Source organism: Palaemon carinicauda, unplaced genomic scaffold (assembly GCF_036898095.1).
Source record: "Palaemon carinicauda isolate YSFRI2023 unplaced genomic scaffold, ASM3689809v2 scaffold138, whole genome shotgun sequence".
Lineage (NCBI taxonomy): Eukaryota > Metazoa > Arthropoda > Malacostraca > Decapoda > Palaemonidae > Palaemon > Palaemon carinicauda.
In genome coordinates, this window is record NW_027168904.1 from 246,449 (window position 1) to 264,252 (window position 17,804).

A 17,804-nucleotide genomic window follows, 5' to 3' on the forward strand; every position below is an offset into this window, starting at 1 on the left:
TTGTGTGATTAATGTAATTAACGATTTTTGTTTGTAATATACCTTGGAAAACACTGCCACAGTTATGAGGTGGTTAGATTGTTTACACCTGTAGGAGTTGTCGGAAAAACAATGCCGTTGTGACGAGGGAGACAGATCGTTCACACCTTGAGGAGTTGTCAGGTAGCTGTTGTCCAGGTAGGGTGATTGCCCCGGGGCTCTGAGGTTGTGAATTCGTAGTGTGGGTCCTTTCTTGCTATTCTCCTCATTGGTTGGTGAGTTGCAACTCGAAGGTCGTCCATTACTACCACCGAGGGAACTTGTAAAGTGAGTTTTAACTACAAGCTATCTAGGCCTATTCCAAGAAAGTATGGCATCTAAGATTACAATGGACATGATTAAGCCATTCACCGGTGAAGGAGACGTTGTGTCATGGTTGAAGAAGGTGACCTTAGTGGCTAAGCTACAGAAAATAGTAGACTTAGCCAGTTTTATTCCTTTGTATCTGGAGGGTGATGCTCTAGCACTTTATTTGGAGATGGGTGATGAAGACCAAGAATGTGCAGCAAAAAGTCAAGAAAAATTGAAAGTAGCAGTTTCTGATGATCCATTCTCTGCTTTTGGAAAACTTGTTCAATTGAAGTGGACGGGAGAACCAGTTGATGTGTATACTAATGAGATTAGGAGGCTGGCGGGTTTAGCTAAGTTTGATAAGGTTGGTTTAGAAAATGTTGTGAAACTAACGTTTGTTAATGGTTTTCCAGATAATCTTAGTGTTGCTTTACAGCGATTGCCAAATGTGATGACAATGGCAATGAGTGAATTGATTAGCCATGCTAGGATTTTGTCATCTAAACAGCAAGGTGGTGTGGGAGCTGTAACTGTCAGAAAGGGTGGAGAAGGAGGTGGTGCAAAACATGAGAATAGGGCTAGGCCTTTCCAGTTTAGGGGTCAGTGTTTCCGATGTGGTGGCCCTCTTATGATAAAAGACTGTAAAGAGACACAGGTGAGGTGTTTTAGGTGTAATAGAATTGGTCATATGGCCAGTCGTTGTCAGGAACAGGTTGCGGAAAATGAGTAAGGGGTGACTACTGCGCCTGTAGTTGCCCTTTAGATGATAAAAAGGTGCACCTAGATACATTGCCTATAATTGATGTTTGGATTGGTAATTTGACTGCAAAGGGTCTTGTAGATACTGGCTGCTCTACATCTGTGTTACATTCTAAATTTGTGCCTCGCTGTAAAGGAGAAGTGTACACCAGTGCTTTTGATGGGAGTCATATTAAGTGTAAAGTTGCAGATTGTGTGGAGCTGGGTGTGAACGGTAAATGTGTGACAGTGAGGACTGTAGTGTCGAATCAACTGGTTAATGGCGTTGATGTGGTGTTAGGAGTTGATGTTATTGACCAATTGGGAGGTGTCACAGTGACCCAAGGAAAGGTATGTTTTTGGTGCTTTTGGTGTTGCTTCAGTTGGTCAAGAAATTAAGCATAGACTTGGTGGTGAGAAGGATAACAATAGTTCAACAGTTGTAATTGAAGATCCAGACTTTCATGCTAGGTTTGATGGACAGAAATGAACAGTCAGGTGGTTTTGGGAAAATAATGAAACTTTGACACTGAAGAATAAAGTAAGCTGTTATGATAAAAAGCTTGATGGTTGGATAAAAGAAGAATTTGAGAAGGAAGTGGACAGGTAGATTGCCGAAGGTATTTTAATTCCATGGAAAGAAAAGGTTGACGTTGGTATCATTCCTCTAATGGCAGTGGAACAGCCAACAAAGAACAAGGTGAGACCAGTGCTTGATTTTTGGGAACTTAATGTGAATGTCAAGTGTCACACTGGTGATGATGTGACTGATGTATGCAGTGAGACACTGCGAAAATGGCGACAGACAGGTGAGAATGTGTCTGTTGTGGATTTGAAGTCTGCCTACTTACAGTTGAGTGTTGACGAAAAATTGTGGCCATATCAACTAGTGAACTATAAGGGACAGACTTTTTGCCTTACAAGATTGGGATTCGGGTTGAACTCACCACAGATTATGTCTAGGATACTAAAGACTGTATTAAGTAAGGATGAAAAAATAGAGAGAGCAACCAGTTCATATATAGATGACATTCTTGTGAATGAATCGATAGCTTCTGCTGATGAGGTGATTAGACATTTGAATACCTTTGGGTTGATAACAAAGTCCCCTGAATCGCTCAATGGAGGTGCTGCTTTAGGATTGCAACTGCAAAGAGTTGGAGGAGAGTTGATGTTCGAGAGAGGTAATACGGTGCCTGAAGTTGCAGATATGCTTACAAGGAGGGAATTGTTTTCAGTTTGTGGTACATTAGTGGGTCATTATCCCATAGCTGGATGGTTAAGAATTGCATGTAGCTACATTAAGAGAAGAGCCTCAGGAGCACGTTGGGAGGATCCTGTTGGTGAACAGTCCATGATGATGGTTAAAGAAGTAATTGAGAGAGTAAAGTTAGATGATCCTGTGAGAGGAAACTGGTGTGTCCCGAGTGTAAAGCATGGTGTTGTGTGGTGTGATGCCAGCAAAATTGCTATGGGTGTAGTTTTGGAGATAAATGGCAAAATTGCTGAGGATGCTGCTTGGCTTAGAAAAAAGGACGATTTCAACCACATCAATGTTGCCGAACTAGAAGCTGCTTTGAAAGGAGTAAATTTAGCCATTAGATGAGGTTTAGAGTCGATAGAGGTGAGGACTGACTCTGCAACTGTGGGGGCATGGTTGAAATTTATAGTCAGTGCTGAGAAGCGTGTCCACACAAAAGGAGCTGCTGAGATGATAATCAAAAGATGCCTGGGTACATTGAAGGAATCGATTACTGAGTTTGGTTTGAATATCGTTGTTCAGATAGTGCCTTCAGAGAAGAATAAAGCTGATATTTTGACGAGTCAAGAAGAATTGGTTGGTGAGCAGTGAAGTTGAACATGCACATCCCTGTGCAGGTGCTGTAGTTGATATAACAGAGTTGCATAATAAACACCATATGGGAATTGACAGAACACTATATTTAGCTAAAAAGTTGGATCCTCAAGTTTCCAGAGAATGTGTGAAGAAGGTAGTTCAGTGTTGTGATCGTTGTCAGTCCATTGATCCTGCGCCTGTGATGCACAAAGGAGGCGAATTAAGTGTTGAAAGAAACTGGCAGTGCCTAGCTATTGATGTTACTCATTACAGACAGGTACCCTATTTATCAGTGGTGGATTGTGGTCCAGGTCGTGTTGCAATATGGAGGCAGCTAAAGAGAGAAGATGCTCAAGAAATATCTGCCGAGTTGAATAGCATCTTTTTGGAAAGAGGGCCAGTTGATGAACTATTACTGGATAATAGTACAGCATTTAGGTCGCAGTGTTTAGGAGATATGTTGTCTCGTTGGAACACTGTTAGGGTGTTTCGGGCTGCTTATCGACCAGGAGGAAATGGAATAGTTGAAAGACCTCATAGGACCATCAAGGCTATTGCAGAGAGAGGAGGAATTAGTCCTATAGAAGCAGTGTTTTGGTACAACAGCACACCAAGATCTGGACGAGTTGAATCGTCTGTTCCACAACTTTCAGTATATAGATATGAGTGGAGGTATCCTTCAGTAGTCCCCAATGGAACAGATACCAGCCAAGACAAGCCCCTTTTAATCAAGATGGGAGAGGAAGTGTGGGTGAAGCCCCCAAACGCCCATTGTACTACTCAATGGCGTAAAGGGATTGTCACTCATGTGAACTCTTCAAACAACATTTCCGTTGATGGAATGCCAAGGCATGTGTTGGATGTGCGACCAGTTATAGTTCCAGCTTCCTTATCTGATGGTTCAAGCGAAATGTCAAGTGATGATTCAGTCTCTGAAGAATCAGTAAAACCACAAGTAGGTGTTCAAAGAGAAATGGGAGAAAATCAGCATCCACAGAGGAATAGAAAACCACCTGTATGGATGGCTGATTATGTTTCTGATTAAGTCTTGTGCTGTATGTGTGTGTGTGTGTATGTATGTATGATGCGTGTTGATCTTAAGATCAGGTGGGCGTGTTGTGTGATTAATGTAATTAACGATTTTTGTTTGTAATATACCTTGGAAAACACTGCCACAGTTATGAGGTGGTTAGATTGTTTACACCTGTAGGAGTTGTCGGAAAAACAATGCCGTTGTGACAAGGGAGACAGATCGTTCACACCTTGAGGAGTTGTCAGGTAGCTGTTGTCCTGGTAGGGTAATTGCCCCGGGGCTCTGAGGTTGTGAATTCGTGGTGTGGGGCCTTTCTTGCTATTGTCCTCATTGGTTTGTGAGTTGCAACTCGAAGCTCGTCCATTACTACCACCGAGGGAACTTGTAAGGTGAGTTTTAACTACATTATGGTGCTTGATACAGTACTTTGCCCTCACAGGATCATGCTCACAAGAGCAAGAACACTTTCTAGGACAGCATCCTTTTAATATTAAAGGAATACAGTACAGTACTCTGTACTGGAATGTCCTTTTTCTCAGTATTTGTGCAGCACTTGCCATATGGACGGCATCATCATCATCATCATCATCATCATTGTTGGAATAAGCAATCTTGATGGCATCTTCAATGTCAGAATGGAAGATCAGCATCTCCTCCTAACATTGGGTTCGGCTCTTAAGATCTGGAATAGCACTCGCAAGTCTCTCCTTTAGTCTTGTGGTATTCACTTTTCCAGTATAATTGGAAACTTGTTCTTTTAGTTGGAATTCATACAATTTTCCCGAAGTTTGACCTTTTCAAGATTAGTAGTGTTTAATTTTTATGGAATTCTTCCATACTGTATAAGAAATAAGCTCAGCCAATATACTATGACTTCTCTTTGTTTGTATAGTCATCATGTTTTTTTGCAGCTTCATGTCAAAGCTGGTTATACTATGTCATGCAGCTTAAATGATAGCGTGCATCTAAGACATGCATATCACCTTCGGAGAGTTTTCCCAACAGTTTTCGTTCTTGAATATATGGGCATATTGGTGAATGCTTAGGTTGAGTTTGTCTGTACATTGTGTAACTTTTCATGTTTTTCACTTTCATCACAGTAGAAACAGGTACTTGACTTAAATATAGAACTGCATTGCTGTGTCTTGTCCTGACAGGACTTAGTTCAAATCCTGGCTGTTTTTTAGCCTTCTGTTTTTTAGCACGGAGCTTCTGTTTATGCCAAACTGCATTGTTTCTATTGAATGACTTCAATTCAGTGCCCACTGTCCTAACTTTTAATATTGATATTTTCTGGCAAACATCCTGTCATAAAATTCCGAGAAAGTTTCAGCAAAAAGTTTATATCAACATTGTTTACTGCCCTCGGGTTTAGAAGAGCCCACAATGTTTTCACCATAGTCCTTGGTGACATGAGATGTCTTGCAGAAGAAAACAGATGATTGCAGGGATGGAGAAATAAGATGAGTCATAAAGTTTTCATATTACATACAGCAACAGGGTATAAACAATGGTGCTCTGCAAAGCAAACAGCTCATGCTAAGAGAAGCAAGAAGAGTATGCGATAATGCGTATGCACAGAGTGCTGACAGTGCGACTCGTGCAAATGCGTTTGGAACGGACAAAAATTATAGAATTGAAGGATGCATTTTTGCATTCAAAGAGTTATCTTGAGCATACTAAGCAAGTTACATACAGTGAACTATCATATAATAGTGTGCAAAGCAAATAACACATAGTGAATTTATTAAGTATGAAGGTACGAAACAAGCTGCGTAAATGGCACGTGAGCTTTGTACAATATGTAGCCTTGTTAAAGCTTTGAGATCTGCAATGAGTTTTGGAGGACATTGACGACTTTTCCATGTCAAGACTATGGACCCCAGGAGATCATAGTTTGGAACTTGATTGGGACCGGGCACCGGATATAAGAATTGACGTTTCTGACGTAGCACTCAACTGCTTGAGAGAAAATTTCTTACTCACATGATCGCTCTCCAGCAGTGAAGTTCCCAATCTTGTCCCATCTGTGGGATGCTGGGTCCTGTAGGCAGCTGTGTTTGCCCACATTCAGCCTGGACAGGGGACAGGTGTGGGCTTCATAGTTACGTTACACCTGAGCATCTCTGGTTGCAGCTTAGCAGTCACTGTCATGTGTCTTTTCTAGCCCAACTTTGCATGGACGACTGAGGATGAGCGGACATACAAGTACAGAGAAGGTGACCGTATAGTACCTGAACAGGAGAACGACCAGAGTGGTTAGGCATGTTTCGTAACTCGAGTAGGCCACGTTCAAAGACCCTGGAGTTGTATCCTTAAGGGGCCATTTTGAGGATCTAAGTGTTTGACAGCCTTGACGGCACCCTCAAAGTGTCCATTTGACTGCAGGTAGTGTGGCGATGAAGTTACGTATTTGGTATACACTCCAACGCTCTGAAAAGTCAGCAAACTCTATCCTGTTAAACTGCCATCTTCCATTGGTGAGTAGACTCAGGGAAACATCAACCTCTCTGAAGTAGTGGCAGAAGTGCAGCATGGTTCAGGAGGCAGTCGTCGAGCCTAGTGTTTATAAGACTCAACACCTCGTTGGCTGTCATGCAGTTTGGAGAGTGTGTGGCAACATAGAGCTGCAGGAACTAGTATGTTTGCGCTCCATAGCGCGTAAGGTCGCCATCAGTAGAGAGGGCTTCTCACAGCTTCCAATACGGTAATAAAAAAGCATGCAGGTAGTACCGATTTGTGGGGAACGCAGACATGATGTAATCGTGAAGGCGAACATAGTGAGGGTTGGCCTGTGCTGCTGTCGACATGTCTAGCAGGGTCTGGGCGACATTGATAGTTAGGGTATCCGCTCCCTAAGAAGCTATTACTGTACAGCACAATGTTGATGACAAACCTGACGTGTGATATTACCTCGGTACAGCAAGTCGTATCCCCGGATATGGGGTAGCTGACTGGTGCCAGGGAGACTGCATCTAGAATCTATATTTTCCGGTGTGCTACAGCGTAGTACAGTAAATTGCTATTGTGTCGTGTACTCCTTCACTCTCTGAAGCTGCGGATTTTCAACCATGTTCAGGGTGTAGCTGTTGATGATGGACACCAGTTTAAAATGGTCAGTTTGCAGTGTGAAGGTTGGCAGTCTTAGGAGATACAGGGGGCATTTTGTGAGGGTCCAAGTGAGTTTAGCTCTATTGACGGATACCTCGTCTTGGCGTCTGTGAAAATTCGTATCCACTCTAGACTTCTCAGAGGCATCCATTATCATGAACCAGTAGGAAAATGTAACCTATCACATAGAGACGAGATGCATCGGTCTGCAAAATAGTCAGCAGGTTGGGTTAAAAGAGACTTGAACAGCCTTGCCTTGAGAGTGCATGCTTCACACATTAGAACGTCTGGTTGTGAGGGCTTGGGAGAAGGAGCTGTGCTGTCACAGCAATATCTGGGGATAACTGTTTTTGGTTTACTAACCACATGAAGAAACGTACATCCGTCTGTCAGGTTGGACAGTGGGTGGAAGTTTTGCAGAGCCAAATCTCATCCTGGATTTGCAGTTATTCTTTCTTCAGGAAGGTTGAAGCCGCAAAAATTCACCTGCGGCTGATGCCACTGTGAACTTGTCTCTGTTGAAAGTGATGCCATTTTTTGGCAGCGGCTGAATAGTTCATGGATCCTGTGGTAGTATTCCTGTAGGTCATATTAAAAGATGAGAATGTCGGTGACAATCTTGACATACTGTACTTCTTCATGCCTTGGAGAGCTGGGTTACTGCGGTAACAATAAGCATCATTGGTGGCAGTGAAGCCCATGGGTTCATGGCAATTCTGGAATGATCCATAAGGTGCAATAGAAGTCGTGAGGTGTTGCTCCTCCTCTGCTAGCTCCATCTGCCAGGAGCCGTGTAGAGCGTTCACAATGTTAAAGAATTTGGTGGAATCAACAGCGCAGACAACGGCTATGGCCGTGTATGGAGGGTAGGCTGGTCGGGAGGCTTGTGTGTCTCAACTTGGTGAGATCCACTGCAAACTTTTTTGGCTTTCATGATAAGGACTGGAGAGTGACACCATTCCAATGGTGCAATTTCCCAATCCTTAATGGTATCTTAGTGGACCATGGAGTCTAGTTCATTTTTGACAGGTTTGCAGAAAGGGTAGGTGATTTGCAGTGAGACGTGTGTGGCGAATAGGACTGCGTCCTCTTTAAGGTGAATTTTCATGGGAGGGCCTGCCATCAGCCTTACTGAAGCTGCTTTAAGGTCCTCCTTAGACATGAACATGTCTTTTGAGAGTTTGGAGCAAATATTCTCAGGCCTTGGCAGAGATCATATTGGCAGCTCCTCACATTGCTTAACAAGGATGGGCTGTAGAAAGCCTTGCGGGTGATGGCCAACTCCTTGCAGTGTGCATATCTGAATACCTTTGTGGACTATAGTGTGGTGAGACAGGACCGCTTGTCCTAGGACAGGGTGGCTTTAATGGTACCTTAAGCCGTTTAAATTTTTTATCCCTCGGCCGTGAGTATCACTGAGGCAGCAAGAAGCTGTAGTTTATTCCTAATCATTTAAAGAAGTTCAAAGCGCTTGGGGCCCATCACTGATATATCAACTCCTGTGTCCGGAAGCATCATAATCTTGGATGTCTTGCCCATTTAGGTGAGGACGAATGATATGGGCGATGCTGAGGGGCAAGTAGTTGTGGGAAGGGTATCTACCTTGTGACAATTTGAGGGCTTGCTAGTAGGGTGTGTGGCACTTTTTGGCGCTCATCTGTTGTCGGCAACATTAACTTAGTCGTAATGTCTGCTTGTGACCTTGTTGGCAGGGCACTTAGGAGTCTTCCACCAGTGTCCCTTACAGGTACAGTTTCTTCATATACTGTTGGCGGCGGGACACTTTTCTGCAGAGCCATGCTTCTTTTTGCCGGAAGGGTATGAAATGTCCCTGTTAGGGTTTGGTTAAGAAGTAGCACCTCTGCTGCCTTGACCTTTTGTTTTCCTTGTAGGTAGAGACTGTACTCAATTTAGGAGGGGCACATAAGGCTGTGGTGGCTGTCAATGTCACCTCATAAGAGCGACATTCGTTCACTGTGGTGATCAATGAAGCTGAAGCATTCAGGCTAATGAGCTCTTTGTCCCTGACTCCCACGATTAGGATCAATTTACCTTGAGACTCTTTGCAAGTAGAAGAATGTCCATATCCTCTGCTACGTACTTCAGTCGGACGTAGAAATAGCTGAAACTTTCCTTTTCCTACTGTTTGCAGGAAAGTAGTTCCCTCTCTGTCGGAAAGCTTCATTCTGCAAATTCTTTGTGCGTTCCTGAAGAACATTGAGAACTTCTATGCTCTGATTCGTGTCTGATGGTATGTTGAATGTGTATTTGAGTATTCTTTGGGTCTCCAAGCTGAGGCACATGCAGTTGAGTGAATTGCTTCCTGTAATAATTATTTGGGTCCATCATCATACGGTAGTTATCATAGCATCTACGCTATTCCCTAAATCTGATATGTGGCGTTGGGACATGAGGGTGGTGGTGTCTGGTAATGGCCTTGTGTGAGGGTAGGTCTGGGTGGGCAGTGGCTGTGAGGATTGTGGGGGAAGATTTTGTGAGTCCGCTAGTGTTGCTTGCTTGTGGGAAGGGCTGACTATGAGTAGCTGCAACATGGGGAAATGCTGTCCATCCTAATCTCTTCTTAAGTTGTCTTCTTGGCAGCGTAGATCCTTATGACGACGATGTTCTGCTTTGTTTTGATGTTGATCCTCTTATCACCGATATCCAGCCAACTCAGACTGTCGAGATTCCTGCAAGTATTTAAGCTTTAACTCCCCACCTGAAGCTTTGGAAGGGAGTATATTCTGATGTGGTAAGAACAAAGGTGTGGGTTACACCATTACAAAATCTGGTGGGGCTCCAGTGTTTTGGTGAGACTGAGTGTGAAGGCAACTGGCAGTCATTAGTGTCCTTGTTGCGTTGCATATCCCTAGAATTGTCTTAATGTGTGGTAGAAGCCAGTATGGATCATTTTAAGCTGCATCATTTGCATTTTAAAAGAAGAGAAGAAAAGATGAGGGAGAATTTCTACAGTTTGAATCCTAAAATCAACTGTAGCAAAGATTGGCAGCCACAGGAGGGCTCTCGGAGGGGGTAGGCACAGACAACTGACCATTGAGACGCATACTGAGACGCAATGGGTAATGTGTGTTCAGTGATGAGAGAGAATGAACACACATCGGGGTCCAGCGCTTGGTGGAAGTGGAGGGATCACCTGTATGTTTGGAGAGGGACATAAGAAAAATACTACCCACTAAAATCAAAACACTAACACCACACTGCACTGGCACTGCATCATGTCACAAACACCACACCAACACTGTAAGATCCATTTGCTATCATAAGCTGTGTACTGGGGAGGATACTACAGTGTTTGGGCTTTTCGTACTAATGTTCTGGTGTGCATCTCTTCGGATGATACTGGAACTGAAACCAGACACTTTTTCCTTTACCTTCATGATGTGCTGGCTGCTCAGTTGTTTGCTTTTATGCTATTTTTCACCCAGAGAACTATTTTTTTCTTCTAAGATATTAAAAGATCCTTTAGAACTTAAAGGGTTATACTTGCAACGAATGTTTTCATTTAGTCTTTTTATAGTTTATTTATGAAACATCTCTTTTAATGTCTTTACTATTAAAATATGTTATTTTGATTGTTCATTACTTCTCTTGTAGGTTTTTTTATTTCCTTTTCTCATTGGGCTATTTTTCCCTGTTGGAGCCCTTGGGCTTATAGCATATTAATTTCCAACTAGGGATGTAGCCTAGTTATAATACTGTAATAGCAATAAAAATAATAATAATAATAATAATAATAGTTATATAATAGGTTAATGCTAGAAGAGATCTTGTTTAGTAGCTTTAGTAAGATGCAATTTTCAAGACTTGATTTTCATTTTGATAAATTGTTCTGCCTGGTTAGTGTACAGTAGTCAGGTTAGGTTAGGACTTTGGTCCATGAACTAAGGTTGTATGTAGGTAAAAAAAGCTGGCCTTATGTCAGCCTCTTTTCTTGCTCCAGGAGCATCCCATAACTATACAGGGTGTCTTGAGAATAGGCTTTCATATTCCCTAAATGGGATTTTGACATTTAACTAGATTTTGGCTTTTAACGATATTTTGATGTTTTACCAGATTTTGATATTGGATAGATATGTGCAAATCTGCATATAGCAAATATTGCTTTTGCCAAATTACCAAAAATTGCAGAGTTTATTCACTTCTATTGCATTTTAGTCTGAAATACTACCACTAGAGAGTTATGGGGTCCTTTAACTGGCCAGAGAGTACTACATTGGAGCCATCTCTCTGGTTACGGCTCATTTTTCACTTGCCTACACTTACACTGAATAGTCTGGCATATTCTTTCTACATTCTCCTCTCACCTGACAACATTGAGATTACCAAATTATTCTTCTTTAGCTATGGTAAGCATCTCTTCTAGGAGGAGGACACTCCAAAATCAAACCATTGTTCTCTTTTCTTGGGTAGTGCCATAGCCTTTGTACCAGGGTCTTCCACTGTCTTGAGTTAGACTTCTCTTGCTTGAGGGTACACTCAGGCACACTATTCTATCTTATTTCTCTTCCTCTTGTTTTGTTAAAGTTTTTATAGTATATATAGGAAATATTTATTTTAATGATGTACTCTTCTTAAAATATTTAATTTTTCACTTTTTCCCTTCCTCACTGGGCTATTTTCCCTGTTGGAGCCCCTAGGCTTATAGCATCCTGCTTTTAATAATAATAATAATAATAATAATATATGAAGGATTTATTTCAATGTTCTTAGTATTCTTAGAATATTTTATTATATTTGTTCATTACTTCTCTTGTAGATTATTTATTTCCTTTTCTCACTGGGCTATTTTTCCCAGTTGGAATCTTTGGGCTTATAGTATCCTGCTTTTCCAACTAGGGTTGTAGCTTAGCTAGTATGCTGTTATGACTAAACTATTCCTAGTTGCTTAAATTTGCTATTAAATTCTATTGTATATGTTGATAAACCATACTAATAACGAGAGAGAGAGAGAGAGAGAGAGAGAGAGAGAGAGAGAGAGAGAGAGAGAGAGAGAGAGAGAGAGAGAGAACCTTCGTTGTGATGAACAATACTTCACAAATCTTATTATCTATGCTATACTTAATTATACATTATCTTTATTGATTACATTTAATGTTTAATAACATTTATTTCCTTCTAATGATAAAATCTGGTCTGATTTTAAGAATAAAACGACGTATTAAAACATTTAAAAAGGGCCATCGACCTAAAGCTTCCTCCTGTCAGCTGGAAGTGATGACGTCATAAGCTGATGACGTCATAAGCTGATGACGTCATAGTTTTGTTTCGGTTTTGTCGTAATATTAGGCTTACTGAGCTATTTAATTGTTATATTATAATGAAATTAGTAATAATGGTTATATTAATTATGATAACGAGTTTGTGTAGTGTTTATATCCTATTCTTAGAGATGTACACTTCGTGAAACGTATGATATAGTGGTTTCCAGATACCGAGAAATCGATTTGCTATCGTAAAAACGGCCATAATTCTTAAATGCAAGCTTTTTGATATACTTTATTCATAGGATTAATGTATATAAGTATTGCATATGCTCATTCTCTAAAGAATATGCCGGTATAATAGAAATTAAATTGATAAATGAGTAAAATTAGCGGAGTTTTCGTCCGAAGCTGGTTCGATATCGGACATTCCCGATCGTCAAACCAAAGGCTATTTGGCTTCTATTATACCGGCTTTATACCTTCATTATTGTGAATAAGGCTTATATATATGGATTCCTGCCATGAAAAAACCTAATTTAGGAAGGGGAAATATGAAAATTAATGCCGATTTTATTTAAAATGGTAATTCGAAGTTTCGAGGCGAAGTGATGTGGCATATTCTTTAAAACGGCTCAGATATACGCAGATCTGCAAAAACAGTAGGCCTATAGGAAAATACTAATGAAAATTCCTGTTTCATAATCAAATATTTTTTATCATATTGAATTAGTTATGATAAGCATTTGATAAAAATATATTAACCTTTTTATCAACAAGGTAATAAGATGAAATCATTATTACTTACAGAATAATAGCATTGGTTCAAGCTTTGATTACTATTATATGTAATATTATTATTATTGTTGTTATTATTATTATTATTATTATTATTATTATTACTAGCCAAGCTAGAGCCCTTTATATATGTGTATATATATATATATATATATATATATATATATATATATATATATATATATATAATCTTGTTTCTCAAATCTTGATGATTCCTCTAAAACACATTTCCATTTAGAAACTTTACATTAATGGTGTTTTCATATGACAATCAGTTTTTTTTTAGATGCACTTTCTTCCCATTTAGTAATTTGCCATCACTTTCAGTCAAATATTATTTCTCATAAATCATGTATTTTAGTTATTTCCATATTTTATTTCCTTTCTTTACTTGGCTATTTTCCCTCTTGGAGTCCTTGGGCTTAAATCTTGCCTTTCAAAGTAGGTTTGTTGCCTTGCTAATAATAATAATAACAACAACAGTAATAAATAGTAATAATAAACTTCTCCACAATTTTACCATTTTAATTAGCTTTCATACCAAACACACTGTTTTATATATATATATATATATATATATATATATATATATATATATATATATATATATATATATATATATATATATATATATATATTAAAAGTACTGTACATTAATTAAATCATCAGCATTCCTTTCTTAGTACCAATTACTTTGAAAATCCTCTACTTTTTCTCATTTTCTCAATTTTTCAATGATATTCTGTGAGTTAATTAATAGATGCCATGAATGACTTTGTATGAATTTGTTTCCCTAGATTGATTGCATTCCTGCTGTTTCAAATTGCAACATAGGTGTTTCTCCTACTCTCTGTACCTTTGGTTATCAATGCTTTGCAGTTTTGATTACATAATTAGTAATGTCATTACAATAGGTATAACTTTGATTGATTTGGCTTTTATTGAAATAAGTATTTTGAGTATTGTCTATAGGGATGAATTACAATTTAATAGTATTTCATGTCATTCCACATGAACGTGATATCTGTTATACAAGTGTTAATGATGTTTGATTTGAGGGTGAAATGCATTATTATTATTAATTGCTAAGCTACAACCCTATTTGGAAAAGCAGAATGCTATAAGCCTAGAGGTTCCAACAGGGAAAATAGCCCAGTGAGGAAAGGAATCAAGGAGAAATTAAGTATTTTGAGAACAGTAACAACATTGGAATAAATATTTCCTATATAAACTATAAAAAACTTTAACAAAACAAGAGGAAGAGAAATAACCTAGAATAGTGTGCCTGAGTGTACTCTCAAGCAAGAGAACTCTAACCCAAGACAGTGGAAGACCATGGTACAGAGGCTATGGCACCCAAGACTAGAGAACAATGGTTTGATTTTGGAGTTTCCTTCTCCTAGAAGAACTGCTTACCATAGCTAAAGAGTCTCTTCTACCCTTATCAGGGGGAAAGTGGCCACTGAATGATTACAATGCAGTAGTTAACCCCTTGGGTGAGGAAGAATTGTTAATTATGTTTAATTTGAGGATGGAATACATCAATGTGGCATTGTTGGCTCTTCCTTACTGTCACTCCAAATCAGTTACTCAACTGTTCAAAGATGGGCTAGTGAATTAAGTCAGACTGAATTTCAGTATGCCATCAGTAGGTTTCTTTTCCTTCACTGGACTTTATGTCAAATCAATTATGTATGCTGTCATATGATAGGACTTGTATTGCATTATTGTTGCTTAAGAAATATTCTGTTTTTTTACTGGCCCAATTTATAAACAACACAGTAACATCAGGTTACCATTTTGTACTAGGTCACGGTCAATCTGGTCTTACGGTCACAGTCATTCTGGTCTCTCAGCCTTGCTTGTGCTGCTATTTTTATTACTATTGTTTATTTGATAATTAAAGAGACATATAGCTGTACTGTACATTTATAGAATTGATTCCAGTATTATATCCTTTGTCCACAACCTAGAGACAAAGACATGGAAACCATTCTTGTTGTCACTTTCTATAGGTTCCCAGGGTTCATTTTGTTGCTGTTATTATTATTATTATTATTATTATTATTATTATTATTATTATTATTTTATTATTATATTATTATTATTATTATTATTATTATTATTATTATATTATTATTATTATTAGCTAAGCTACAATTCTGGTTGGAAAAGCAGGTTGTTATAAGCCCAAGGGCTCCATCAGGGAAAATAGCCCAGTGATGAGCAGAAATAGGGAAACAGATAGAATGATGTGCCTAGGTGTATCCTCAAGCAAGAGAACTCTATACTTCTCTTATTTTCTAGTGTATCTGAAACAATTGGAAGAATATATGTGTTGGAAGTAACTTTAAGAGTAGTTCTGAAGAATGGTGCTTTCATTCATGTCACCTTCAGGTTTTTTAGATGTACTTTCTTCCCATTTAGTAATTTGCCATCACTTTCAGTCAAATGATATTTCTCATTACTCATGTAGTTTAATATTTCCATATTTTATTTCCTTTCCTTACTGGGCTATTTTCCCTCTTTGAGTCCTTGGGCTTATAGCATCTTGCTTTTCAAAGTAGGGTTGTAGCTTAGCTAATAATAATAATAATAATAATAATAATAATAATGATAATAATAATAATAATAATAAAATCTCCACAATTTTGCTATTTTAGTAAGATTTTGTACCAAACACAAAAGGTTTTATACATATATTATCATCCCTATTAAAATTTCTGTATCTAAATCATCAGTTTTCCCTTCATAAAACCATTTACTTTGAATTTCCTTTACTTTTCTCTCACATTTTTACAAATTCTTTATTGTTATTCTGTGAATGAAATCAGTGTGACTTCATGGGTGACTTTGTATGAATTTGTGGCCCGGATTGATTGCATTCTTTCTGTTTCAAATTACAGCTTAGGTGTTTCTCTTACTCTCAGTACCTCTGGTTACCAATGCTTTGCAGTTTTGATTAAGATAATTAGTAATACCATTTCAGTAGATATAACTTTGTGTAATTGACTTGGCTCAGTATTGAGGGAAATAATTTCTATTATCTTTTGGATGGAGAGTGATAATGTTTATTGTTTTGATAGTATTTCCTGTCATTATTCACGAATGGAATATCTTCTATAAACATTTCAATGAGGTTTAATTGGGTGATTTTATTTATAGTGTTATTGGTTCTTCCTTTTTGTGTTTCCAAATGAATTACTATACAAAGATGGGACAGTGAATTAAGTCAGACTGAATTTCAGTGTGCCCTCAATAGGATTCTTTCCCTTCACTGAACATTTGTGCCAAATCAAGTGTATGTGCTGGCATATTATTATTATTATCATTATTGTTATTATTAATTATTATTATTATTATTATTATTATTATTAATTGCTAAGCTACAACCCTAGTTGGAAAAGTAGAATGCTATAAGCCCAGAGGCTCCAACAGGGAAAATAGCCCAGGGAGGAAAGGAATCAAGGAAGAATATTTTAAGAATAGAATATCTCCTAATATAAACTATAAAAACTTTAACAAAACAAGAAGAAGAGAAAAAGAATAGTGTGCCCTCAAGCAAGAGAACTCTAACCCAAGACAGTTGAGACCATGGTACAGAGGCTATGGCACTACCCAAGACGAGAGAACAACGGTTTGATTTTGGAGTGTCCTTCTAGAAGAGCTGCTTACCATAGCTAAAGAGTCCCTTCTACCCTTATAAAGGTTAAAGGTGTCTTGTCTCAGTTCCAGTTTTATCAGAATGGGTGCTCACCATAACGTTAGCTGGGCAAGCCCAATCGCCCACTGTGGTGCCCAACCACAGCAGTGCCTCCTCCGTAAACAGCTCAAACTCAAGGTCCTTGGTGGGGATCGATCTGCCGCCATGCGAATGCCAGGCAAATACAGTACCACTGTACTAGCCAGAAGGCTTGTATTGTATTAATGTTGTTTATCAAATATTCTGGTGTTATACTGACCCAAATTATGAAAACAACATCAGGTTATACCGTTTACTAACTCATAGCCATTCTGGTCTTACAGCCTTTCTGAGGCTACAATTCTCTATTGAAATTGTCCATATATAAGTCCAGATGCACAGCTAGCTATACTGTACATTTACAGACAGAGTTGATTCCATGGTTGTATCGTTTGCCCTACTACTTTGGGACAGGTATATTCATTGTGGTTATGTATCCATTCTGGTCCCTTTTTCTCTGATCCCCATAGTTCATTCTGATGTTGAGGAAAAGGAAATTTAATGAATAAGAAGAATGATTAGTATATACTGTATGGTAGATTGCTTCAAGGATCCATAACAGTTGGAAGAGCGTATTAGATCAATTCTACTTTGTTTTACATATAAATTTCTGTATTTCTCTAGTGTTTTTTAACATTTTGTGGGGTGTTCTCTTCCTTGATTTTCATGTGTGCTAAATAGATTAAGTACTTTGTCTATGTTACACTGCTTTATGACTTTATTTGGATAATTTGGAGGTTAGTTCATTTGACATGAATTTGTAAACCCAGTTTACGGTATTAAAGGTGTCAGTTTGTCTCCATAAGATTCATCATATACAGGATACTGTATTTGTTATGTCTATGTAGTATGATGCAGTATAATTGGTCACTATGCTAAGGTGCGCCTATCAAAGTAAAGTGCCTAGTGGCCACTTTCCTCTTGGTACTGATAGAAGAGACTCTTTGGCTATGGTAAGCAGCTCTTCTAGAAGAAGGACACTCCAAAATCAAA

At 38.7% G+C, this 17,804-nt stretch overlaps 1 protein-coding gene across 1 annotated transcript; it reads left to right on the plus strand.

The window, feature by feature from the left end:
• The first annotated feature begins 349 nt into the window (after window positions 1-349).
• On the plus strand, window positions 350-2,674 carry LOC137635533 (uncharacterized). The gene is made up of 3 exons (XM_068368012.1): window positions 350-985; window positions 1,162-1,419; window positions 1,715-2,674. Exons 1-3 carry the CDS (start codon window positions 350-352, stop codon window positions 2,672-2,674), a joined length of 1,854 nt encoding a protein of 617 aa, XP_068224113.1.
• Window positions 2,675-17,804: the final 15,130 nt, after the last annotated feature.

Bases quoted from the DNA above. Each gene is read 5' to 3' on its own strand.
- LOC137635533 (XM_068368012.1), top strand. From the start codon at position 350: ATGGCATCTAAGATTACAATGGACATGATTAAGCCATTCACCGGTGAA. The intron at 986-1,161 runs GTGAGGTGTTTT...TTGACTGCAAAG, and splicing joins AAGACTGTAAAGAGACACAG to GGTCTTGTAGATACTGGCTG. The intron at 1,420-1,714 runs GTATGTTTTTGG...TGGAAAGAAAAG, and splicing joins TCACAGTGACCCAAGGAAAG to GTTGACGTTGGTATCATTCC.